Source organism: Meriones unguiculatus, chromosome 3, assembly GCF_030254825.1.
Source record: "Meriones unguiculatus strain TT.TT164.6M chromosome 3, Bangor_MerUng_6.1, whole genome shotgun sequence".
Lineage (NCBI taxonomy): Eukaryota > Metazoa > Chordata > Mammalia > Rodentia > Muridae > Meriones > Meriones unguiculatus.
The window spans coordinates 33,796,715-33,823,224 of NC_083351.1; the positions used below are offsets into that span (position 1 = coordinate 33,796,715).

General features: G+C 42.0%; 1 protein-coding gene across 1 annotated transcript; it reads right to left on the reverse strand.

Moving 5' to 3' along the window:
• Nucleotides 1-1,284: 1,284 nt before the first annotated feature.
• LOC110541278 (cytochrome P450 4A12B) lies at nt 1,285-21,284 on the reverse strand. Its single transcript, XM_021628055.2, has 12 exons — nt 21,028-21,284; nt 19,510-19,651; nt 18,818-18,862; nt 18,284-18,411; nt 8,286-8,410; nt 7,770-7,924; nt 7,237-7,343; nt 6,952-7,142; nt 6,718-6,851; nt 5,776-5,840; nt 5,553-5,629; nt 1,285-2,639 (listed from the first exon to the last, which is right to left on the reverse strand). Exons 1-12 carry the CDS (start codon nt 21,217-21,219, stop codon nt 2,471-2,473), a joined length of 1,530 nt encoding a protein of 509 aa, XP_021483730.1. The 5' UTR covers nt 21,220-21,284; the 3' UTR covers nt 1,285-2,470.
• Between the last annotated feature and the right edge of the window lie 5,226 nt (nt 21,285-26,510).

The window sequence follows — 26,510 nt, forward strand, 5'->3', positions numbered from 1 at the left end:
ATACATTGTTTTCTCCCTCTTGTTCAACTTCCATCTGCTGGGTCAATGCCAGGTCATCACCTCGCTCATTCATCTTGGACTTGATTATCGACACTTTCTCTTGTGTAGTTCTGGTCTTCTTTTCACTCACAGGTCTAAGTCATAATGTGGGTGAGATCCCTTGGCTGTCTCCCGAGCATGGCCATTGTTAAGCTTCATCATGAGCCCAAGTGACTGCCAGTATCCTGTCCATTCTCAACTCACTTTCCTGCCTCAGTCTTTAGACCAAGTACTGATGTCCAACCTGCCCTTTTCTATTCTTTTTTGGAACATAGCTGAACTAACCTAGCTACCTAAAAAGCCAAGGAACTGGGAGAAAGATCCTGTCTGAAGGTAGTACAAGCAGGGTGAGCTTGTGTTTACAAGGAAGTTCGAGTTCAAATAAGGCCTTAGAAGCAAAGACAAGTCTCAACATCTCCTTTGATAGCCTGCAGGGCAGAGCCTTTCAGAGGCCCTCTGTGGGAGGCTCCTGACCTGTTTCCTGTTTTCTTCTTCTTCTGATGTCCAGGGAACAGTGCAAGTGCATGGGTGGTGTGTGTAGGCAGAAATCCCCAGAGCCATGAGCCACAACATTCAGGCAGCAATCAGCTATGCTTTTGACAAGGTCCTCTCTCCTTCAGGGCTGTCAGATAGGGAGCGGTGGATTACCAAAGATTCCTGGGTGGGAAGATCTGCTTGGAATCTCCCACTAGCAAGGCCTATTTGCCCTTCAGAGCATCTGTCGCATCACCAAGCCTTCAGAAGCACTGTCAAACACTCGTGTGAAGCAAGCTGGCAGATAGCACGGCTAAGCTGTACTGTCTTCTTAGTACTGTGAAGAGCAAGCTTCCCGAGGCTCATGTGACTGGCCAAACCTAAAGCTTTTCTTGCTCAGCTGAAACTTGGCTCTGGCTTGATGTAAGAATCAAATGTAAGTGATATTAATCCTTTAATAGCCTAGAGGCCTGATCTTTTTCCATAAGAGGTGTTCCCCTCTCCCCCGAACTCTCACACAAGAGCCCATTGTGTAACCTTAGTTACGTAGGAACCTTACAGTTGTGTAAGGGTAGGTATCAGGTGTCACATGGGTGAGGCCTCCTGGAGCTTGTGGCATCCATATCGCCAGTCTGAAGGGATCTGTAATACCAGTGAGTGTATGCCATTTTTTTCCTTGGCTTCCTAAAGTCTCTCTCCCTCTCGGTCTCTCTCTTTCCCTCCCTCTCCTTCAAAGAGCATAGAAACAACATATCACCATGTGAACTTTATTGCACGAAGGAGAAAAGATGGTGAGGCTTGCTTAAAAGATAAGCTGGTAGATGGAAGATTTGAAGGAGAGATTTAGATGGATATAAGATGACAGTCAGGGACAAACGGTGTTAGGTTGGTTGAACAGTGGCTCTTCCAGATAGGCATGTCTTAATCTTGGTAGAATTGTGAACATGACCAGAATTACCTCCTTAGGCATAAAGTAAGCATACACGTTGGAAAGATGGAGAGATGATCTGGAGACAGAAGCAGAGAGGCTTAAAGATGGTTTTGGATTTTAACACTTAGGAGGGCATTTGAAACTAGGAATGCAGCTCTAGGTGCTGGGAAAGGTAAAACTAAAAAGCAAAGCAAAGCTAATGTCAGATGGAAGGGGAGGATGACCTCCCCTAGCAGTGGACTTGGAAAGAGACAGGGAGGAGATGAGGGAGAGAAGATGGGATTGGGAGGGAATGAGGGAGGGGGCTACAGCTGGGATACAAAGTAAATAACCTGTGATTAATATTAAAAAATAAAAAATAATATTAAAAAAAGATTTTAAAAGTCATGTTAAAATCTAATCTAAATGTTAGTTGAACAACAACAAAAAAATCAACGAAGGAAAGTGAAAGAGGGGGAATGATTACAAAAGAAAGATTCAATGAGGGAGAGAAGAGGGAAGAAAAGAAAGCATGGTGGCAATAATTTAAATATATATATATATTTAAATTTATATATATATATATATATATATATATTTAAAAAGCAAAGCAATAGCCAGGGGTCATTATGGCATTGCAATTACCTTAGCTTCATTCTAGAGAAATCATGGAAAACATCTGATATTTAGAATCATAAGGGCACATCTTTTTATTGTAATTATTTATGGCATTAGTATAAAGCTTATTTAAGGATAGACAAGCAGCAGAAGGAAAGAAAGACCCAGAAGAGCAAGCATGGTGGAAGTCAGATCACTAATGTGGAAGTTCAGACATGCAGTCAGGTAGGGGCAGGTAGACAGAAAAGCAGATAGGGATCCCAGACACTGAGAAAGAATGATTGACAGACAAGGAGACAGGAAGAACAGCAGAAGGCGGGTGGGTGTAAACAAGGTGAGCAGAAAGAAAGGGATGTAAGCAGACGGACCGGGAGTGAACGACAAGACGGGAAGCAGCATGCCATTAGGGCTGTTCTTGTCCTGTGAAGATTATTGGAGCTTCTTGAGACGCAGGTGGACCCCATTCTTGGACTTCAACACAAGTCTTGCGGTGGGGACTGGGATCCTGGTGGGATCTGGCAGCAGCTCAAAGCGGAGCAGGGTCAGGGCCACAGCCACCTTCAGCTCGTTCATGGCAAACTGTTTCCCAATGCAGTTCCTGGGTCAGAGAGGGACAGTGTAGTAAGTGGCTTTGGGCTCTGTTGTAAGCTGTGTAGGCATTGCCCTTTGTGCCCTAGCATACAACTGGGCATTCAGGGCACTCTTTCATGGGATTAAGCCTGACCCCTTTCCTCACACTTCACATACCTCTACCATGGCCTTTACTCTTTCACAAATACCCTTCTTTTCTGAGACTGACTCTAATCTTGCTTTGAGTGGCAAGGAATAAGCCAGTTAGGATCAGTCTGTGACAGTCTCTGGTTAGTTGACTCCCCATATTAAGAATGGGGTGCAGCATTGCCAGGCCACAGAGGAAGATGCTGCTGCCAGCCTTGATGAGACCTGAAGGCTAGGGTCAGACAGAAGGGGAGGAGGTCCTCCCCTATCTGGGGACTAGGGAAAGGACATAGAGGAGAAAGGGAGGGAGAGTGGGACTAGGAGGAGACGAGGAAGGGTTTCAATGGGGATACAAAGTGAATAAATTTAAATAAATAAATAAATAAACAAATAAAAATAAAGGAGTTTCCAATCCACAGTGTGAATTTTAACTGTCAGGGCAAATGGAGACTGATGGACCACACTCTTAGGAATTACTATCTTGGGGACAAAGTCTCTATGATCCTAACATGTGAGTCAGACACTGATGGAGAAATTCCTGGAGAACGTATTGGTTGGGGATCCTCAAACTCCTGCCTATCTGCCTCCCATTCAGTGGTCATGCTCTAGTCCTCCTCACTTCCACTTGCACCCACAGACCTTTAATGTCATTCCAGCGTTGTTCCTGTATGATGCCTTCAATTTCCTGTCTGCACTTCACTGATTCTCCTAATTCTTTCTCTTTGTATTGACCCTTCCATCTTTCCACTCATAGGATAGTGGAAAGGCTGAGTTGCAGCCACACCCCCTGTGAGTTGTTGCCTCCCACCTCTTCTCCATCCTTCTCTACTTCTTATCTCAACAAATGTTGCTGAGACTAAAGAGAAAGTACCCCCCGACCCCTGAGGGTCAAGGCTAAGGACAATGAGCAGCTAGCCCTCACCCTTCTGCCGTGCTGTTTCTTTCTTAGACACTCAAGGCACCATTGGTGCTTTATTTGAGGGCACAGCATAGTCCAGGGGTGAGGACAGAGTCAGGAATGTGGATCATTCCACCAACTTCTCAGTAAGTAAATGAAGGTATCAAAGAAGAAAGAAGTGATGTCTGTTTCGCACGGGTGTGGCTAATTCTGTAGTTCTTGATGCTGAGCTAGAGGCAGAACCCTATGTCTCTGCATTTCTGTCACAGCATAGGACTTGGCCCAGAGAAAAAAATAACTTTAATAAATGCTTTTGTATGTGAATTTAGCGAATTAAAATGCATTAGAGTACATGAAGGGTAAATATTTTATATAGTAATTGAAGTGCGTCATATTTGTCAATGACCTCATCACGATTTCTACCTTATCCCTAAGAGAAAGTGCTCACCCCTAGGTAAACTTATCATTGATAAGCAATATGCATATAGTCTGCTCTGTGAGAATTGATTCAGCATGGCAGAAGCCACAGAACTGTGGACAGAGAAAAGTCTTTTTTCTTTGCAGTACTTCCTTGGCAATTTGCATTCCATAAGAGGATTGAGTCCTTCAGCTGTTACGCACTTTCCAGCAGCTCTGGACTGTTTCTGAGCTCAACAGCTATTTCAGGAATGTTTGCTGGTGTGCACACTAGTACATGTTATACATAGGTTATGCCTAATGTATTCTCCCCAGTTCCCAAAACTGGCCAAGTGGACCACAGCCCTACAGTGTAAAATTCTCTCCAAATTTTGCTCATTGGGAAACTATATATATTAATAAGCAGTAGAAATTTTGTTGGCCTAGAAACCAAAACTGTGTAGAAGAAGACTTATTTGGTGCCCACCCTACCACAGGGGGCTCCGAACTTCCCCGTACATGGCTTCAACACAATTTTAAAGACATGAAAATATTTTTATACTCATTGTTGTGACTGATTGGTGAAATAAACAGAAATGGTGGAATGGGTTGAGAATGATGGCGACATACGTTCATCCTTCAAGATATATTACAGATGAAGAAAACAAATGTCCGAGAGTCAGTTTAGATAAGAAAACCTAAGCATAAAGACTCATATTCACCCTGTGAGAAGAGAGACCAAACCAATGTCACTGTGTGACTTTCCTTCCAGCTGCTTTTTGTTCTTGTCCACAAAGTTGAATATATGTCTAAATTTCAAATAGAAAGGAAATGCCTACTGTTGTTACTGGAAAAAACTTCCCAGAGTCTAGCATCGAGCTTAACAGGCTACAGACTGGTAGTGTTTATTGATAGACTCTAGACTCACTTTCAAGACAAATCTCTGGCCATATCTGCTAGAGCCTTTCTACTTCGGGTTAACTGGTATGAAAAAAAGAACCTGCCTAAATGTGGGTGGCACCATTCTATGGGCTTTATGTGCAGTAGATGCCCCAGACTGCATTAAAAAGAAAGGTAACTGAGCACTATTCACTGCTCTCTGCTTCCTGATCATGGACACACTGAAACCAGTAGCCGCTTGTTTCTGTCATGATACCTTCCCAGCCATTACGAACTATATCCCCTCAAACTGTAAGCCAAAATAAATCCATTCTTAAGTTGAAAAAAAAAAAAAGACTCATATTCTAGAAATGGTGTAAGTGTCAATATACATTGAAGTTTGAGACACACACTGATGCAAACTTATATGGCTTTTTAGAGGAGTAGCTGCTAAAACCCCATGTTGCATCTTTAAATACAAACTCTTTAGGGGGCCTAGAAAATGCCTTCCACCCACAAACACCTGAAGATGTCGCATAGGAACCCAGAGAATCACACATACTAGACACGTGCACAGAGACTATCCCTTTCTCCATTCATTATACATAGTGGACACCTCACCTTGCTCCTGCTGAGAAGGGCAGGAATGAGTGGCTGTGTCGAGAAGCCTCGGGTGCAAATCGAGAAGGGTCAAACACCTGCAGTGTGAACATCAGGTCCAGGGCAGGTGGGAGTCAAACTTCTGCTTCCAGCTCATGAAGGGACCACATATCCAGGAGTGAGAGTCGGGGAAAGTATTGGTTCTGAGGTATCTTCCCCTGACCTTTCCCACTGCCCCTTATACCTCTGGATTTGGCCACACAGATGGGTTGTGATGAAGAGCGTAGAAGGAGAGTACGACTGTGATACCTGTGGGGTTAGTAGTACAAAGAGAGACTGGTTATGCCAATGGGTAGGACACTTGCTCCTATATTTAGCAGAGAACATGCACATACAAATGATCTATATGATGACATTTTGATCACAGGGAAATGGGGTGGGCGCGGTAAAGCACTGAGCACAGGTTAGTTGCCTAAACCATGAACCTAGGGGTGAAAACAAAAAAGCAATTGAGAATCATTATTTTAATGTTAAGTGAAGTGATAACTCTATTTCATCAAATCTCTTCTATGAGCCTCTGTCACATGCTCAACATTCACAAGGAGCTTTCAAAAATACACCATTGAATACGTATTTTTCAGATGAGTTTCTGGAGTCTCAAGACTGATTATCTTTTCTTGTTCACACAGCTTCAGTGTGGCATGATGGGAAATCATAACCAGTAATGAGTGACTGTGTGGGTATTTTTCTACCATGATATGGTACTAAGATCTGGCCAACATTTGAACTCTTCCATCAACTTGAAGGATCTTTAGACAGTGACTTACATTTCATCCATGACGTAGAAGTCCCAGAAATTTCTCCTTCACTCATAGAAAGAAACACGTCTTCTCAACACTTACCTAATTCTCTTTTGTATCAAGTACTAATTTAACAACTAATGCCTAAAGGCTGAAATTCAATATAGAGGTTGACATTTATTTACTGAGATTTTTTTTTTCCTGAAGTCCACCTGTATGTAAAGCATTTCACACACTACATTCTAACTTAAAGTAAAAAAGTCCCTTTGTCACTACTTGTAAATAATGGGAGAGTCACTAGAGACTTTGCCAGTTCAAAACTGCAGAAGAAACATAGAGTTCCCATTCTTCTTTGCTCCTTCTGAGTTGGTCCGGGGAGCTCATACCTTTGGGTAAGGAACGCCCATCTGGGAAGATGACAGGTGTGCTGAGCTCTCTGCTCACACCTGGTACAGGTGGGTAGAGCCTCAGGGCCTCCTTGATGCACATGGTGGTGTAGGGCATCTTGTCCAGGTGCTCCCTGAAATGAGGCCCATCTCAAAGTCACACAGAGCTGGGATGACTGGGGGCTTTCCCTTACCAGAAGATAGAAATCTCTTCCATTTTGAGCTTCCACTCACCAGGTGATAGACGTTCCATCCCCTAGGAGGCTCTGAACTTCCTCTCTGCATCTCTGCTGGTGCTCAGGGTGTGTGGCCAAAGCATAGAAGATCCAGGAGACACCACTGGCTGTGGTGTCATGGCCTTCAAACATGAACGTATCCACTTCAGCACGCAGGTCCTCATCAGACAAGCTGCTTCTATTTTCCATCTATATAAGGCCACAGATGAGAGAGTTATATTTGTTCCTCACTCTATGGTTCTAGGTCAAGTCTCAAGCCTCTTGTCAGGTTTCATATACTCACTCTGGCAAACAAAAGGATGTCTAGGAAATCCAGTTTCCTTTTCTTCTTAACCTTCTCCAGCTCTCTCTCATCCTGAAGTTGAGCCCTCCTTGATTTGATCACTTGGTCTATCCAAGGACAGTAGTTACCAGGCAGAGATGAGAGCACAACACCCAAGAGGCCCATGCGCCCTCTTTCCCCACCTCTGTTCCCCCTAGAGGCCAGGATGCATATGGTCAAAGGTTGGGTAAGGTTTGAGAGGCTAGCACACCTGACAGAGATCAAACTGCCCCTAGGGATAACAACTGGAGAAGATCTTTTTGAATGCTGCTGGGATGGATTTCATTTAATATCACCAACGTGTGCCCCGGTTACCACTGCAGACCTTTCAGCATCCTATATCTTAGCTTTCTTGTACTAGGAAAGTACCCAGCATGAATTCATATTACATCCTTAAGAGGACCAAAGGACCTGGCTCTGCCTCAGAGATCATGGTTAGCCTCTTTAGGCTGACCCTGGTAAAAGATGGGAGAGAGAAAAGAAAAAAATAAAACCTGTATGATCATGAGCAAGTTGGCAGGCATTCTTAGCCTGGCGGCCATTAGAGGATAAATTGTAGATGATGTCATTTTGGTGAAAGAAGTTCCTCACACGATAAAAAGAGAGATTGTTCAGGTCCTCAACTGCCCGGATGTAGGACTTGTATTTTCTGTGAACATAACGCAATGGTGATAAGGACATATGACCCAGAGACAGAGTGATAATCCCCTTAATTTGGACAGAAATAATTCTAGGACTTGAGTTGCCTGTTTTATAATTCTTGTACCCACCATATCTTTAGAAGATGGCATGACTATTTGGGCATCCACCTCTCTGGGAATCCATGCTACATCTGAGGCAGGGAAGGGTCTGGTCTAGAGTTAGAGCTTGGCCGACTTTCTCATTGCATAAGGAAGAATTTGTGTTTTGTGGATGTTAATATCTAAGCTGTTCCATCTGCTTCTCTGGTACACATTAGGTCACATTAGTTGGCAAAACCAGAGACACTCTAGTGCAAGGATATTCCTCACCTGTCCAACTGGACACTGCCCTCATGGCTGAAGGCACACTTCATGATGGTGTCCAAGGTCATCAAAGTGATGTGTTGAAAGAGCTCCAAGGTGGAATCTTGGCCAACAATCTGTTCCCATTTATCCTGCAATGGAAGTATAGAATTGACCCCAAGTCTCCCGGAAGGCTGGGGCTAACTAGACCAGACTCACTCCCTGACCCTTTAGATACCATTTTATGGCTCCCTGTACCAGATGGCTGATTTCCATTATCAACTTGGATGGATTAAAACACCAAGGGGACCCTCTGTATACTCACAGGGCATTCTGACCAGGTAGGCTAATTGAAGATCTTTGATCTCCTTCTGATCCTCCAAATTAATCTCCCAGCTCTGTGACAGAACACCTCCTACAGCTTCCCTTTCTCCCTGCCGCATCTCAGTGGATCCCACAGAGACCTTCCCCTCCTAAATTCCCTCCCTCAACTCATTGCTTTATACCAGTCCCCAACTCCAGTAGGCACTACCTGGAAACCCACAGGTCACTGACTAATGAAGCAAGTAGACTAGCTGCAGATGTTCATCTCTTCTTTTCCTCTAAGTCAATTTTCTTTTTTTATTTTGGTCACAGGCCCAGCTCTTTAGCAGACATTGTGCCGTCATCTCTCCTCACTCTCTGATCCCCTTTACAGTGGACTAGATAAAGAGATTTTGGTAGAGCACGTTGCTTTTCCTGTCTTGTGAAGCCTTTCCAGACCACTGCCATTCCAAAGCCTCAGGTTCCAATACTCAGAAACAGATTTAACCTGGTACCATCGGTGTCCACACCTGTTAGGACCCCAGAAGATTTTCTTACAGGCATAACACAGCCACAACATTATCCTAAGAACCATAGAGGTAACAGAAGCTAAGGAAAAAAATACCTATTTAACAAAGACAAGAGCAGTTATTATCACCTAGAATCATAATCTTCCCAATCTCAGTTGCCTAGATGTCAATATAAAAACACAAACAATAACAGGCAGGACAATATGTTTCCACTAGAGCCCATCCACCCTATCATAGCAGGCCCTGAATATCCCAATATAGTTCAAGTACAAGTAAAAGGCTTTAAAACAGTCTTTATAAATGATAGCACTCCTTAAAAAAGGAAACAAATAAGCCCATTAAAGAAATCTATGAAAACACAAACAAACAGTGGAAAGAAATGGACAAAACCATCCAAGTTCTAAAATGGAGCTAAAATCAATAAAGAAAACCCAAACTGAAAAAAATCTGGAAATGAACATTTTAGGAACTTGAACAGGAACCAGGGAGGCAAGATTAACCAATAGGATACAAGAGATGGAAAATAGAAAATCAGACACTGAAGACATAATAGAAAAAATGGAAATGTCAGTTACAGAAAATGATAAATCTAAAAAATTCTTGGCATAAAACATCCAGGAAATCTGAGACACTATGAAAAAAACCAAATCTAAGAATAATAGGAATAGAGGAAGGAGAAAAAGAACACATGTCAAAATCAGACAATATTTTCAACAAAATCATAAAAAAAATTGCCTAACCTAAAGAGGAAAATGCCTATCAAAGCACAAAAAGGAAGTCTTGGAGAGATCAGAGATACAAGACACATACCTAAACATAATAAAGGCAAAATACAGCAAGCATATAGACAACATAAAACTAAACAGAGAAAAACTTAAATCAATTCTACTGAAATCAGGGACAAGACAAGGCTGCCCATGCTTCCATTAGTACTTGCTTCAATATAGTACTTGAAGTCCTAGCTAGAGCAATAAGACATTAAAAGATATCAAAAGGATGCAAACTGGAAAGGAAGAAGTCAAATTTGCAGATGATATGAGGGTATACATAAGTGACCCCAAAAGTTCTGCCAGAGAACTCCTACAGCTGGTAAACACCTTCAGCAACATGGGTAGATAGAAAATTAATTAAAAAATATCAGTAGCCATATTCTACACAAAATACAAATGGGCTGAGAAAGAAATTAGGGAAACAACACCCTTCACCATAGCCACAAAAAACCCAAAGTATCTAACTCTGACCAAGCAAGTGAAAGACTTGTATGAAAAAAATTCAAGTCTCTGAAGAAAGAAATTGAAGAAGATTGAAAGATGTCCCATGCTTATAGATTGGTAGTGTCAGCATAGTAAAAATGGCCATCTTACCAAAAGCAATATACAGATTCAATGCAATTCCTATCAAAATACCACCACAGTTCTTTATAGACCTTGAAAGAACAATGCTCAACTTCATATGAAAAAACAAAAACACTAATAGCTAAAACAATACTGTACAATAAGATCTGGAGGTATCTCCATCTCTGATCTCAAGTTGTACTATAGAGCAATAGCAATAAAAACTGCATAGTGCTGGCACAGAAACAAACTGGTGGATCAGTGTAATCAAATAGAAGACCCAGAAACAAACCCACACACCTATAGACACCTAATTTTTACAGACGCCAAAACCATACAATGGAAAAAAGATAGCATCTTCAACAAATGGTGCTGGTCTAACTGGATATCTACATGTAGAAAAATGCAAACATATCCATATTTATCACCCTGCAGAAACTATATTCCAAGTGGATCAAAGACCTCAATATAAAAGCAGACACACTAAACCTGGTAGAAGAAAAAGTAGGAAAGAGCCTTGAACTCAGTGGCACAGGAGACAACTTCTTGACCAAGAACACCAGCAGCACAGGCTGTAAGATCAATAATCAATAAATGGGACCTCATGAAACTGAAAAGCTTCTATAAAGCAAAGGACACTGTCATCAGAACTAAACAACAGCCTACAGAATGGGAAAAGATCTTCACCAACTCTATATCTGACAGAAGACTAATATCCAGAATATTTAAAGAACTCAAGAAGTTAAACACCAACAAACCATCTAACCCAATTAAAAAAATGGGTTACAGAGCTAAGCAGAGGATTCTCAATAGAAGAATATTGAATGGCAGAGAAACACTTAAAGAAATTCTCAGTGTCCTTAGTCATCAGGGAAATGCAAATCAAAATGACCCTGAGATTTCACCTTACACCCATCAGAATGGCTAAGATCAAGAACTCAAGTGACAACACATGCTGGAGAGGATGTGGAGAAAGGGGAACCCTACTCCATTGCTGGTGGGAATGTAAACTTGTTCAACCACTTTGAAAATCAATCTGGCACTTTCTCAGAAAATTAGGAATAGTGCTCCCTCAAGATCCAGCTATACCATTCCTAGACATATATCCAAAACATGCTCAAGTCTGCAAGAAGAGCATTGGCTCAACCATGTTCATAACAGTTGTATTCATAATAGCCAGAATCTGGAAACAACCTAGATGTCCTGCAACTGAGGAATGGTTACAGAAATTGTGGTACATTTACACAATGGAATACTACCCAGCAATCAAAAAAAGGAAATCATGAAATTTGCAGGGAAATGGATGGATCTAGAAAAGATCATCCTGAGTGAGGTAACCCAGAAGCAGAAAGACACACATGGTATATACTCACTTATAAGTAGATATTAGACGTATAATATAGGATAAACATACGAAAATTTGTACTCTTAAAGAAGCTAAACAAGAAGGAGGATCCTAGGGAAGATGTTCAATTCTCATTCAGAAAGCCAAATGGGATAGACATCGGAAGTGGGAGAAGACAGGAAACAGGACAGGAGCTTACCACAGACGGCTTCTGAAAGACTCTACTAATCAGGGCATAGAAACAGATGCTGAGACTCATAGCCAAACTTTGGGCAGAGTGCAGGGAATCTTATGAAAGAAAGGGGAGATAGAACGATCTGGAGGGGACAGGAGCTCCACAAGGAGACCAACAGAGCCTAAAAATCTGGAACCAGGGGTACCTGCAGAGACCGGTACTCCAACCAAGGATCATGCTTGCAGGACCTAGAGCCTCTGCTCAGATGTAGCCCATAATCATCTCAGTCTCCAAGTGGGTTCCCTAGTAAGAGAAGCAAGAGCTGTCTCTGGTATGAAATCAGTACAGCTGATTTCAGCTCCCCCTGGGTGGTTTGGCCTTGCCAGGCCACATAAAAAGACAATGCAGCCAATCCGGATGAGGCTTGATAAGCCAGGGTCAGATAAAAGGGGAGGTGGACCTCCCCTATCAGTGGACTAGGGGAAGGGCATAGGGGACAAAAGGGAGGGAGTGTGGGACTGGGAGGAGATGAGGTATGGGTCTACAGCAGGGATACAAGGTCAATAAATTGTAATAGATATTAAGCAAAAAATATTCATTCAGAAGGGCAAATAGAATAGACACTAGATGTGGTCGAAGAGAGAGCCTTCCATAGATGTCCTCTGAAATACTCCACCCATCAGGGGATCAGAGTAGATACTGAGACTCACAGCCAAACTTTGGGCAGAGCACAGGGAGTTTTAGGGAAGAATATGGGGTAGAAAGTCCCAGAGAGGACAGGAGCTCCACAAGAAGAACAACAGAGCCAACAAATCTAGGCCCAGAGGGCCTGCAGGGACTGATGCACAAACCAAGGACCATGCATGGAGAGTACCCAGGGCCCCTGACCAGACGGAGCTGGTGGGAGTGCAAACTTATACAGCCACTATGAAAATTAGTGTGGTGGTTCCTCAGGAAGATGGGAATTGATCTACCTCAAGATCCAGCTATACCACTCTTGGGAATATATCCGAAAAATGCTTTACCCTACCACAGAGACACTTGCTCAGCCATATTCATTGCTGCTCTATTCATAATATCCAGAAATTGAAAATAATCTAGATGTCCCTCAACAAAGAATGGATAAAGAAAATATGGTATACTTGCACAATGAAGTACTACTTAGTCAGTAAAAAGTGACATCATGAAGTTTGCAGGCAAATGGATGGAACTAGAAAAAAAATTATCCTGAGTGAAATATTCCAGACCCAGAAGGACAAACACGATATGTATTTTCTTTTATGTGTATATAAGCTGCGAAGTCAATGATAACCATAAAACCACAGAAAGTTGGTATACAGTAAGGGACTCAAAGGAACAAGTAGATCTTGTTAGGAAAGGGAAGTAGAGTAAATAGATATGAATAAAAGGGGACAGGACTGGAATTGAAGGGTCAAGTAGGGAATGAAAGGGGAGAGGAGGCTGCAGGAGGGAATACGAGGAGAGACAGCTAAAATTAAGGGACATTTGAGAGGAAGTATGGAAACCTAATAAACAGAAACTTCATAAAATACATGAAGGCAATCTAAATGAATCACCAAGAAATAAGGAAGACTGGGTTCCACTGGCCATCTCTTGTCACCAAACAAAGCTTGCAGTACCAGGATTGGGTTATATCTAAGTTGATGACCAAAGTGGTCCAACAAGAAACTCCGGACAACCTAGGCTATGACTGGGTTGCTATGACTGTAGACTGTTCTCTACAAATGGACAGAAAGACCTCCTTTCTGATGATAACACCTACACAATTCATTGAGCACTGAGATATCAAGCTGGTACCTCCGGAAAGCCTTCACCTTATGTCCAGCATCTTTGGTCGAGGAAAGTACTCTGCATGTTATAAAAGAAGAAACATAAACAGCAAACCAGGCACAAACTTTCTATCTTCAATGATGTACTTCCTTCAAGATATGAGAGGGCAATGACAGCACAAAGCTTGTGGGCATAACTAACCAATGTCTTTATTTGGCTTAAGACCCACTGCACAGGATGGAACCTATACTCAACGCTGCTGGGATGACCAAGAACCTGAGACCAAATACCCCAGACACCCAGGGTAAAGTCAAATGCTATGGTTCTAAAAAGGGGTGTGTGTAGTGATAAAATGACTCCTAATGATATTCTGCCATACTTCTAGATCAGCGCCTTGTTCATCCGCTTCCAGAGAAGCCTTCTCCAACAGCAGATGGGAACAAATATAGAGGACGACAGCCAGAAATTATGCAGAGCGAGAAACTGGGAACACTTATTCCTAAATGGGATGTTTCCATTAAGTTTCTCTCCTCAGAGCCCAAGGAACACCACAAGAGAGGAGGCAGGAAGAATATAAGAGCCCGAGGGGATGGAGGACACCAGGAAAATAAGTCTTTGTAAATCAACACGAACAAAGCTAATATGACCTCACAGAGACTGAAGCAATGTGCACAGGGTCTGCACAGGTCTGTACCGGGTCCTCTGCCTTTTTATCGCTGCCAGTTGACTGTTTGTGTGGAATACCTGAGTATGTGAACAAATGGGTCTCTGATTCTTGTGCCTTCTCTAAGGACCTGTTTTCTTCTGTTGGTTTGTTTTGTCTACCTTCTCTGTCGTACTTTTTATATTATCTTGTCATATTTTATTTTGTAATATATTTTAAATGAATTAATGAGTGAGTGAGTGAATGAATGAACAAGTGGAATCCTAGCTACTTAGGGTAAAGGTTAACAATAGTCATTTATGATTCCCTGCACTCTGCCAAAGGTTTGGTTATGAGTCTCAGCATCTGCTTTGATACACTGCTAGGTAGAGTCTCTCAGGGGCCCTCTGCAGTAGGCTCCTGTCCTGTTCCTTGTTTTCTCCTACTTCCCATGTCCATCCCATTTGTCTTTCTAAGTGAAGATTGATCATCTTACCCTGGGTCCTCTTTCTTGTTTATCTTCTTTAGGTGTACAGATTTCATTATGTTTATCCTATCTTATAGGTCTAGTATCCACTTATAAGTGAGTATATACCATGTGTGCCTTTCTTCTTCTAGGATACCTCACTCAGGATGATCTTTTCTAAATCCCAGCATTTGCCTGCAAATTTCATGATTTCCTTGTTTTTGATTGCTGAGTAGTATTCCATTGTGTAAAAGTACCACAATTACTGTATCCATTCCTCCATTGATGGACATCTGGGTTGTGCAGGGAATCATATAAAAGAAGGGGGAGTTAGTATAACCTGGAGAGGACAGGAGCTCCACAAGGACAAAATATATCTGGGCACAGGGGTCTTTTATGAGACTGTATCTCCATCCAAGGGCCATGTATGGATATAATCTAGAACCCCTGCTTGGATGTAGCATATGGTAGCTCAGTATCCAAGTATGTTTCTTAGTAAGGTGAACAGGGACTGTTTTTGACATGAACCCAATGGCTGGCTCTTTGACCTTCCCATTCCCCCCTCCCAAGGGAGGAGCAGCCTTGCTAGGCCACAGAGGAGGACTTTGCAGCCAGTCCTGAAGATACCTGATAATCTAGGGTCAGATGGAAGGGGAGGAGGACCTCCCCTATCAGTGGATTTGGAAAGGGGCAGGGAGGAGATGAGGGAGGAAGGGAGGGTGGGATTGGGAGGAAATGAGGGAGCGGGTTACAGGTGGGGTACAGAGTTAATAAACTGTAACTAATATTTAAAAAATTTAATTAAAAAATAAAAAGCAAAAAGCCAAAAAAAAAAAAAAAACATAGTCATTTCTGCCTGCTGAGAGAAGGAAATCAGTTTTCTCCAATCGAGTGACACTGGGCATATCAAGCACTCCATAACACGTCTCACGTAACAGGATCCACAGTTTGTTCGTTTCTTTCTTTTTTTTTCTTTGTGTGTGTATGAGTGATTTTACTTGGAGGGAATTATTTTTTTTTCTTGGTTTTGGGGGTTGATTGTATTCTGTCATTCACAATTCAAATTTCTTCTCAGGTCTTTAATCACATCAAGGACAGACATGGCTAATACAAACATCTTTTAGAAAATTAAGTGTGGAAAGTATTTGTAATCTGATACCTATTTATCAGAAAAAATATAAAAGTAAACACTGGCACAGCCATGACTAATGAAAAATGGTGAGAGCCAGGAAGCTTACACAGTTGTTCGACAAAGTCCAGCAGAGCTGAGCCAAATGCTGTTTTCATCATCATGCTGTCTTTCATTTTGGTTTCTCATCTCTATATGTTGTATTTGTGGGGGAGCTTTTACAATTATGATTCATTTATGTCTTTTTCCCCCAGAAAATTATTTCTGCTTTCAAAGAAATAACCTTATCTGGCCCTACTTGGGAGTCTTCCTTCCATGGAGATTGTGAAAAAGTACAAACAAGTTGGCTAGCCCCAGAATTCTCTTGGTACACCTGCTACTAAGCAAACTAAGAAACAATAGATTTGGCAACAGATCAGATTCAGGCTTCTTTCTATATATATAGTCTACAGGACATTTCATTCCAACAATAAAAACTTAATAACAAATTAGTTTGTCTTAAACAATCATTGATAACATATATAGATAAATGATATAAAATTAATATAAAAGAAATATAAGAATTTGTCAATCCTAAGAGACTAGCTCGCATTAAGTTACAGTAAGGTCATTTAACGAGAAAACAAATGAAGAAAACAAATCAGCCTGCAGCCCAGGAGAGATTTCAAACTTTTAAGTTAGGCTAACTCAAAAGTTGTACTTTTTGCATTGTTGTATTTTTGCATTATTCAAGGCTTGGGAACTCATTGAGACTGATTTAGATGCTTTTCTACTGTTTAATGTTTCACTTACCTGAAGAATAGAATGTCATATGTCATAAATGCTTATGTAGTCTAAGATGATTTTGAGATGGATAATACCTATTTTCTCTGTACTTGTAACACTTGTCCAGGAACAAAATGATATAATCTGTATTTCTTTTGAAATCATTAATTTTTGCCTCTTTTGTGGAATATGTATAAATAAGGAAACATCCTGGTGGCTAATCAGTCAGAGATGCAAGATTTTCCCAGCCACAGTCTCCGATTCATTCATCCATTACTCCCCTCCGCCTGTTTCATATTTCTTCTGCTGGGACCTGTCTGCTGGGACTGGCCCCTGACAAAACATATCTTCACTTTGAATTCGTGAATCAGTTACAACCTTTCAGCTGATGAAGAAGACCTCAGGGAACCCTTTATTTTTCTGACATATGAATAAAACTTGAAAGAATTAATGGAAACTCAAATATGAGAATAAAATAGTCAAGGAAGGAAAGAAAGCCCATGGGCCTGCCCATGTGTTTGTAATCATCTTGGTCTTTAACTCTTTTTCTTTCTATTTTTTCCTCATATACTCTTTGTACTTTTTCTTTTTTCTTTTTGGCACCATTGATTTTATTTTTTTAATTAATTTTTTTTTCAATGCAGTTTATTCAGGAACCTTGAACAATCCTCGGACCCTGGGGAAAGCCAGCCCACAGCTTAAATAGCCTCTGGGTAGCCAACCCAGGCATGCCACGTGGGCAATGCAGATAGGTCCACATACATGGAAGCAAGCCAGATCCTCAGCCTTAGCCAAATGTGGAATTGTTCGTGACAGAGAGCACTCACCATCGGGAAGGTGGAAGGCAGAAACCAGCTCCTTTTTGTTATATTAGTTACAGTTTATTTACGATGTATTTTTTAACTCTTTTTCATTCATCAAAAGTTTAACGAACACTCTAAAGTGAGAAATTAGAGTCATATTGGGCACGATGGTATTACAAGTTTGGCTGTGAGAATGTGGCCCTGGTATGCATTTCACTGCATGCGTCTTTCAATTCTCTGTAGAAGATCTGGGTCCCAGGACAGAGTAACATGTTGGGGAGCAGCCCTGTTTACTGAGCTGCTGTACCCAGAACAGCTCGGGACAGTTGATATTGTTGCCTGGCAGGAGTCACTGTTCATCAAATATGCTGTTAGGATTAGCCATGTACCCACTATGATTTTTCTTCTCTTCTTCTCTTGTCTTCTTTTTTCTTCTCTTTCCTTCTCCTCCCCTCCCCTTCTCTTCCCTTCTTTTCCCTCTCCTCTCTTCTCTTTCTCCTCTCCTTTCTCCTCTCTTCTCTTTCCCCTCCCTTTCCATACTTCCCCTCCCCTCCCCTTGCTCTGGGCCCTCTCTGTGGCACTGACTTTTGAGGGACTTATTTCACATTATGAGTTGAGTGGTATTGCATGTGACTGTGTCTGATAGTTTCTAAAGACTAGAATCTGAATATGCATTGTAAGTGGGTTGAAGACATGAGAGTGAAAGAGGAAGGGAGAAAGAGACACAGAGAGAAGACTCACCAGCATTACACGAACAGAGTCTGCCATGATCTCCACATAAGGTTTCAGAATGTCATGGTGGAAAGCTGGAGTCAACATTCGTCGGTGTTGGAACCATGGCTGTCCATTCAGCAGAAGCAAACCATATCCTATATGGAGATGGTTATGTGAGTGAGTGTGTGAGCAATGGGATTAAAAGACTGGGGGAGACTTGGAGAGGCAAACATTGGAGGTCTTGGAGGAACAGGAAAATAAATAAGGATGGGAAAAGATTAGTGCTTTTCAATACATTTTCCCCAGTTGGCCTGGTATATATGATGTGAACATGATAGCTACAAGATAAAGATTTAAAATAGTAAAGGAAGGACATACATGTCAGGCTGAGAATGTTTGTAAATGTTTGCACAGAAACAGAAGGGGGAGGTTAATGTCTGGTTACATGTAATGTTATATCTTGAAGTTAATGGTCTATTTCCCATTTTTCTCAATGAGTCAAGATACCATTCTTGGCAAACCCAAGAGGACCACATTTGATATTTATATGACTGTACATACCAATCCAGGGGGCTAGAAATCTGTAGGAACCATGAGATTTTGGGTCTGAAAAAAAAGTGAGGCATTGATTAGAAACAAAGAAAGATGAAGTGGTTTGAGATGGCTGCAGATAAGACCAGAGAGAGCCATGAAACTTTGATAACAGCCCGTTGGCAGTTTGTCTCATGCTATCTCCCATTGTCTTCCATCCCTTTCTATCCATCTTGACAGTTTGGCTTAGGAATGCACTTTCCTTGCACCAGAAGCTTAACATTCTCAGGACTAGAATCATGAGTTAGCAGGAAACATAGATTATTATGTCCTCAGCATCAAGGAGTAGTGGCTTTACTGGACCTTGTGGCTTTACTGCAGTGGCTAGCAGCTTAGTCATCCACAATGCAGGACAGAAACAGTGACAACAGTGAAACCCAAGTCCCTATACATATGAAATCTATTTTCATATATAACTGACTGCCCCGATTCAGTTTTTAAAAAAGGTAAACAAATTGAATCCATATTTTAATGTTGCAGTACTAAGTACCAAACAAATGTTAAGTTAGCATTGCTGACCATATGCTAGGCTGTGACCAGGAAAAATGAAAGGTACTGTTTTGGCATTAGTAACCAAATCACCACTTATTCCTGTAACTTCATGTGCCCAGGTATAAACCCAGAATGGAAGCTCCGCAGTGGTAATGAAGTTTCACTCTCACCTGATCTCCCCAGAATCAACTTCATGTAGTCAGGGTCATACACCTGGAGGCGCACTTTGCTCCCCCAGATCCACTGTGGATAGGCGCTTGGGAAGTTGACTATCTGTTTTAGAACCTCTTGCAGCTCTCGATCCTTTGGGATCTGATATTGGTAAAAAAAATGAATCACTGAAAATACTTTGTGTCAGCTGTGATGATTTATGTTAGTAATCCTAATACAACACTTGGGAGGCTGAAGCCAGACGATCTCTGTTGGTATGAAGTCAATTTAGTGAGTTCAAGGCCAACCTGGGCTACCTTGCAAGACATCGCCAAAGAACAAAACAAAACAAAAACAAACAGACAAAACCTCAAGAGTAAATTAAAAAGAAATCTTTTGATTTAGCTGTTGGTCCTAAATGAAGGGCAGAACTACCATGGGAATATAGTGAGGGTGATTTAACAGAACCCAGGATTGGAGCACAATTTGATGGCCTCTCTATGCAATCATCTTTGCTCTCTCCTGGGACCTGATCTGAACCAAATGCTGTGGTCCTGGTAGGTGAAGCTGTATTCCCCAGCAACTGGCCCCACAACCTCAGCTCAGATTCCACGTACTCTATCTCTTCTTAAATGAGGTCAGATTCCACGTACTCTATCTCTTCTTAAATGCGGTCAATATGCAGCAGTTGTCACATGCCTCTCCCTGTAGCCTTTTACCCAGTTCTGTATTCGTCCCCTCAGAGGTGACAGTTTAAGCCCTGCCGAGACCCTAGGCTGCTCTTTCTCCTCGTTTCTGGGAGGCTGCACACTTGTTCTAGGCTCTTGGTTGGGCCTTGAGGTATGCAGTGTGCTAAGCAACATGGAGTACAAACTGCAGGGTGTGCAGGAGGAGAGTTCATCACTAAACTGGCTTTGAATAATAGTGCATCTCTAGCCAGGGACCCTCACATCCGAAGAACAACTTTCCTGACCCTAAGGATTTAAACCTATAAATCATCCATGCAGGCAGCTCTTTCAGTCTGCGTCACCCAAGAGCAAAGTGAGTCCCTTTCGCATACTTGCTTCCTTCTGTGATTCTTGCCTGTTGATACCATACACAGGACAGATTCTCCCACACTGGTAGCTATGTTCCCAGACTATCTCTGTGCCATGAGGGGGGTATGACAGAGAAACGGGGCCAGGGAGCCACTGAGAAGCCAGGTTTTTAAGAACAGGTAAGGCTGCAGGAGTTGCTCAGCCTGGAAAGAAAAGAGCTCAGGAAGGACCAACCACAACCTCCCAAGTCCAGGTCCCTCAGAGCAGATGATTGGTCTGCATAAGCATGCAGCAGAACTCGCAAGAGCAAGGCCAGGCTCCTGTGAGCACTGAGCCTCTGTTGCTGGAGTGAGCCCAGCCTGAGTCTCCCATCCTGAGCAGAGTGTCCCATGAGGAACCTGTGCTTGTTTTGTAGCAAGCTCTGTTCTGTAAGATTTACGACTCTTCTCTAAGAGTCCCATTCTCCCTGCTCCCCCACCCGCCCTTCTCTCTTCTTCCTACCTTGTGCCCAAAGAACCAGTGAGAAGGTGGGGACGGGAACTGCTGGGTAGCTCTGAGTAGCCATTGTCTCTGCAGGTAGAACTGGGCTGCTTTGAAGAGCAGCAGGAGAAGGCTGAGCACGGAGGCCACTTGGAGAAACTCATAGATGTTTCCTATGAGGAATCTAGTTGAGCTCAGAGCAAAGACACTCATGATACAACAGCTTCTGTCTGTCCCTCACCTTCACTGAAATTCCTCATGCCTGCAAGCCTAACGAAGATTGCCCCACCTACTTGTGGGAGGGAGATGGGTGTGAGCACAGCTTGATTTCAAGACCAGGCTTTGATTAACCTGAACAGCCTACTTTGGGAAACAGTGAAATAAAAGACATATCAAATGGCATGGTATATTTTATCCACATAGCTCACAAATGTTTGTGAAAGAGCTAAAAAAAAAAAAAAAAAAAAAAAAAAGGCCGAGTTGAAAGCTGGATTCTAGGAGCTCATGGCTTAGTTTACCAAAAGTTCATTAGAAGTGACTGTTTGCATGATTTTTAAGACTTTAGGGATGAAAAAAAAATGACAAAGAGGTAAATTGAAGGTTTAGGAAAAAGTTACTGAAAGTGTATGGTTTTCTTACCGGATGTCAAAGCTATCTCTCTGAGGAGCCACTGAAATGCTCCCCTGGTCTTGTTGCATTCACCATCCAGTCATGACCTACAGTGACTGTGCTGGTGAAAGGTGCATTAAACTCCAATTCTGGAAGCTTAAGACCCAGGTCAGCCTCACTGCATATGGAGCCAGCAACTTAACCTCTCTAAGCTCAGCGTCTTCTCTTGTAATTTGAGACCTTAACCCCTTTCTAGACATCTAATAGGATGCACTTTTTTTTTTCATCATTAAACAAATTCCACAAATATTTATTGGACAGTCTTACAATCAATGGCAGAAAAGAGTATTGATGTGATAAAATTTGATAAGGTTGGAGTGGAGGGATGAAATGTTGTGTGTTAGTCACTTCCCTGTTGCTATACTAAAATGCAGTAACCAAGGCAACTTGTAGAAAGAGGATTCATTTGGGCTTATAATTCTAGAGAGATACATGCCTCTTATAGCAGGGAGGCATGGTGGATAAAGCAAGAAGCTGAGAATTCAGATCTTCAGCCACCAGCACAAAGCAGAGGGAAAAAGAAGTGGGTGGAGACTCTGCGTTCTCAAAGCCCACTACCAGGGATGCATTTCTCCCAGCAAGGAGGCTTCACCAGCTCCCAAACAGCACCATCGAGTACAGACAACTGTTTTCAAATATCTGAGCCTGCGGAGGACAGTTCTCATCTAAAGCCCACAAACGTCTTCCACACAAGAGAAAAACTAAAACAGAACAGAGCCTTAAAGGTTGAATAGGAAATCATCCGGTAAAGGAATAGGCACCAATAAAGTCAAGCAGACCAAGAAATAAAAATATGTTCCTATTCAGGACCTTCACTCTCACTTTTGAATGATTTCCTAAGGTCAACAAGGAAAGTTCAAAAGCAAATAATAATCCAGGAAGAATCCCATGGGAAGCCATCTCTGTTGAGACTGCAATTTTGCCTGCTTCTCCCCGCCCCCCAAATGCTTTTTCCTAACACACATTCTTCTTCATTGCCTTACATTTGACAGCTGTCTTCTTTCTTCTCTGAATTCTGAACCCTGTCAGAACCCATGACACTATGTATACCTCAATCCACTCAATACTTCTCAATTTTGAGATTATTTTTCATCTTGAGTTTTTCCTCAAACTCCGTCTCATATCTGCTAACAAGAGCTGAACATACTTTGTTTAGAGTAACAATCAGCTTTGATTTGTTTTCTCTCCTAATTAGCCACAAAAAGACACATAAAAACTTAAACATTTCAATAAAAAAGAAAAAAAAAATCCCAGGATCTTTCAGCTGTTTAGATTTGCAGCCAGGCACTCTGGGTCAAAAAAGTTTAATGCTAACTATTAATGTGGAGAAAGTGAGGACTAGGCTAAGCAATTGGTCTCTGTAGCATCTCTGATTATAACAGGATTATTCTAGGTCATGGTGTTTCAAGTGGTCCACGGCACATTATATACTCTCTATACTGGCACAAATGTAGCTCTCTCTATCCGGAGAAGCTTCTATGGGAAGATTTATGGCAAGCCATGTAGCTGGATGTGCACAGTCAGTGAACACGATGTTTGTGGAGAATTCTGCAGGGCTTTAGGAAACCTTACTAAATAACAAAATAACTAAAATAACAAAATAATAAAAACTAAATAACAAAAACAGAGTGTAGGGGCTGGAGAAGTGACTCAGTGGTTAAAAGCACTGACTACTCTTCCAGAGGACCTGAGTTTGATTCCCAGTAACCACATGGCAGCTCACAACCATCCAGTTCTATAGGAGTTGATGCCCTTTTCTGGCACAGACACACATGTAGTCAAAACATCCATATACATAAAATTAAAAATAAAATTCAAAGAAGAGTATAGAATTGTGTATAGACTGTGTATAGACAAATTGAAATTGTAACTAAGCATCATATACCCTATGTTTTCCATAGAATGCTGTGCAGGTCTGTGCCATCTATAATGACTAATTTGTAGAATGAAGAAAACGAAATGCATAAAGCTTAAGACTGGTTCAGTTTCAGATGCTACAATCTAAAGGGAAAGAAATGTTTTTATTCCTACAAGCTTCCTGGTTTGTTTTATCTGCCAAAGGTAAAGGTAGGGCCAGCCTGTTTCTAGGGCAGCAGTTGAAGAGTTGTTTTTTTTTCCTGTGGGTAGATCACATTACATTCTTGATTTCTGAGTTTGGTAAAGTTGAATTTGATGCCAGTACAATTTTACATCGCTCATCTACATTTATGTCTCTCCAAAAGCCAAATATCTCAAATAAACCTCTTATTTAAAATGTTTAAATTAACTTTTGATTCTTATTTTTCCAAAATGAACAAGTCCCTGGTAAAAACTGTACACAGAAAGAGAGAGCTTAATATACTTATGTACCTGTGAAATTACTAATAGGATTGACAGAAATGCCTACGAAAAATTAATGTCAAAGAAGCTTACATGCCACTTTAAAGAAAAACTACAGGAAGATAAAAATCTATGCACATTAATATTTCAGCATTTTGAAGCCACTAAATATACTGATTTTTCTCCTGAAGCCACAATGTAATACATAATACATTCGACAAGTATGGGCAGATTACATGAATAAAATAGACATTTTAAAGAAAATTATTAGTTACACAATGAAATAAATGAGCAACAGTTTTGGTTTTGTTCCTTTTTCTTTTCTCTTTCCTTTCCTTCCTTCCTTCCTTCCTTCCTTCCTTCCTTCCTTCCTTCCTTCCTTCCTTCCTTCCTTCCTTCCTTCCTTCCTTTCTTTCTTTCTTTCTTTCTTTCTTTCTTTCTTTCTTTCTTTCTTTCTTTCTTTCTTTCTTTCTTTCTTTCTTTCTTTCTTTCTTTCTTTCTTTCTTTGAGGCTGGGTCTCACTATGTAGCCCTGGCTGTTCTGGAACTTATTAGATAGACCAGACTGGCCTCAAACTCACAGAGATCCTCACTGCTCTGCCTTCCCAGTGCTCAGATTAAAGGTGTGTGTGTGTGTGTGTGTGTGTGTGTGTGTGTGTGTGTGTGGTGTGTGTGTGTGTGTGTGTGTGCCACTACGCCAGCCAGTATATTCTCTCTTGTTTGTTGGTAATAGCTCTGATCTTTAGCTTTGGGTATACAACCTGAAGTAAGCTCAGAGACAAAAGGTGGGGGGACTGTGGGTGAGGGGCAAGAAGGAGCTCTAGAGATGGTAAGTGCTATGGAGAGGAAGTAGGGAAAACAGACTTCAGGTAGGAGGGAGAGGGAGGACAATGAAAAGGGGATAAAGGAGAGAAAATGGTGCTAGGGGTGTAAGAGAAAGCCACAGGAAAACATATTGATCCATTGGCTTGCATAAACATACACACACACACACACACATAAATCTGCGGGTGCTTTCTTGGTGCTTTTGTCCTTTTCGGCACCCGCTGCTGCTTGTGATAATTACCTTAGTTGTCTACTTGTCTGTTTTTCCCTCTTCTCCAAGAAATAAAAGAGCAAATCATGTTTTGTCATTGTCTATAAAAAGCCCTGGCTGTGCAGGCCTCACAGTGGGGGACAGGGCACTTAAGGCAGTGTCTGTAATACAACAAGCAGGCACTATCCACGTTAGGAACGACCTTTCATGTGACAAGAAAGTGTTTCCTGGACGCAGTGCAGAGAGAGAGCTGTTGGCACGTGTCGGATAGAGATAGGGTTGCCAGCTGGAGTTGTCAAGCCTACAGAGGAATGAGAAGAGAGCAATGAGGAATGAGAAAAGAGGCTTTGGGGACACTGGTACAAAGCTTGTCTAAAGATGTAAGAGAAGGGAGCAAGGCCTGAAAATCCTCCACCCTCCTTAAGCAGAGACATAGAGCCTGTCTGGCGACCCTGAGCTTCATGGTTTTTCTGTTATGAATGAGACAGACCCAGTAGTAACAGCCTCGCCAAGGTTCCCCTTGTCCCATGCAGTCCAGTGTAGTGTAGGCAGTCCATTGGCTTCTTGAGTACCTTTGCCCCAACTGTATGCAGCTACGGGGTAAAGAACTTCCAGCAGAAGGTGGAGCTTTCTTTCAAAAAGGAGTTCAAGACCCATTGCTGTAACGAGCCTGACTGGTGGGGGTGGGGAGGTAGGAGGATGGGGAGTGAGGAGGGTGGGGAAGCATCCGGTTATTTTCCACCCGGGACAGTCAGCTATTGAACGGGTCTTGTTGTCTATTGGAACCCCTACCAATACAGATATGGTACAAGTAATGGTTTTGGTGTAATAATCTTTATGATGACTTTTAAATTGGTTCTGGATTTGCTAGAACTGATTCTCTCCAACAAGTCAGGGGGCCAGAAAAGTGGAGGCGAGGGGAAATAAGGTATACCCAGATGAGGATAGGACTTCCTCCGAGAGAAAGGCTCAAGAAACACGTGAAAAAGAGATCAGGGTCTATGCCCAGACTCTGCAACTAGATGACCGATGAGTGTAAGTGGCTTCTTCCTCCCAAGCATCTGATGAGTGAGTGCCTCCCATGCAGGCCCTCTCTTGCCAGCTTTGATGTTGGAAGGACAGCCACATGAGGTGGCAATAGAGATCAACAGACCACCACCAGTTGGCTACTACTCCTCAGCTTCTAGACGGCCTGTGTTTGATACCTTAGGATATTTAGCCCAAATAAGGAGTGCACTTTGGGTGGCTGCTTCCTCACGACTAGATAAAGTGGGGAAACCAAGAGGTAAGAATGGACTTTCAAACATGGCATTCGCATCACATACATGACCTGGAAACTTCCATCTGCCTTGAGAGAAACCTGTTTTTCCTGTCACTGCAGGGCTGATAGTAAAACAAACAAAATAAAACAAAAACCCTACGCCCACAGTTTCAGCATGGTAGTGTCATTTTGCTGTTTTTTTATTTGTTTGATTTGATTT

What these genes read in the sequence shown, in the direction of transcription:
- LOC110541278 (XM_021628055.2), bottom strand. Translation starts at nt 21,219, where the DNA reads ATGAGTGTCTTTGCTCTGAGCTCAACTAGATTCCTCATAGGAAACATC. An exon ending in ACTCTGTTCGTGTAATGCTG is followed by an intron (nt 8,411 to 18,283) that starts GTGAGTCTTCTC and finishes CTTCCATTGCAG; the next exon opens with GATAAATGGGAACAGATTGT. An exon ending in ACTTGCTCATGATCATACAG is followed by an intron (nt 7,344 to 7,769) that starts GTTTTATTTTTT and finishes GTCCTTGGATAG; the next exon opens with ACCAAGTGATCAAATCAAGG.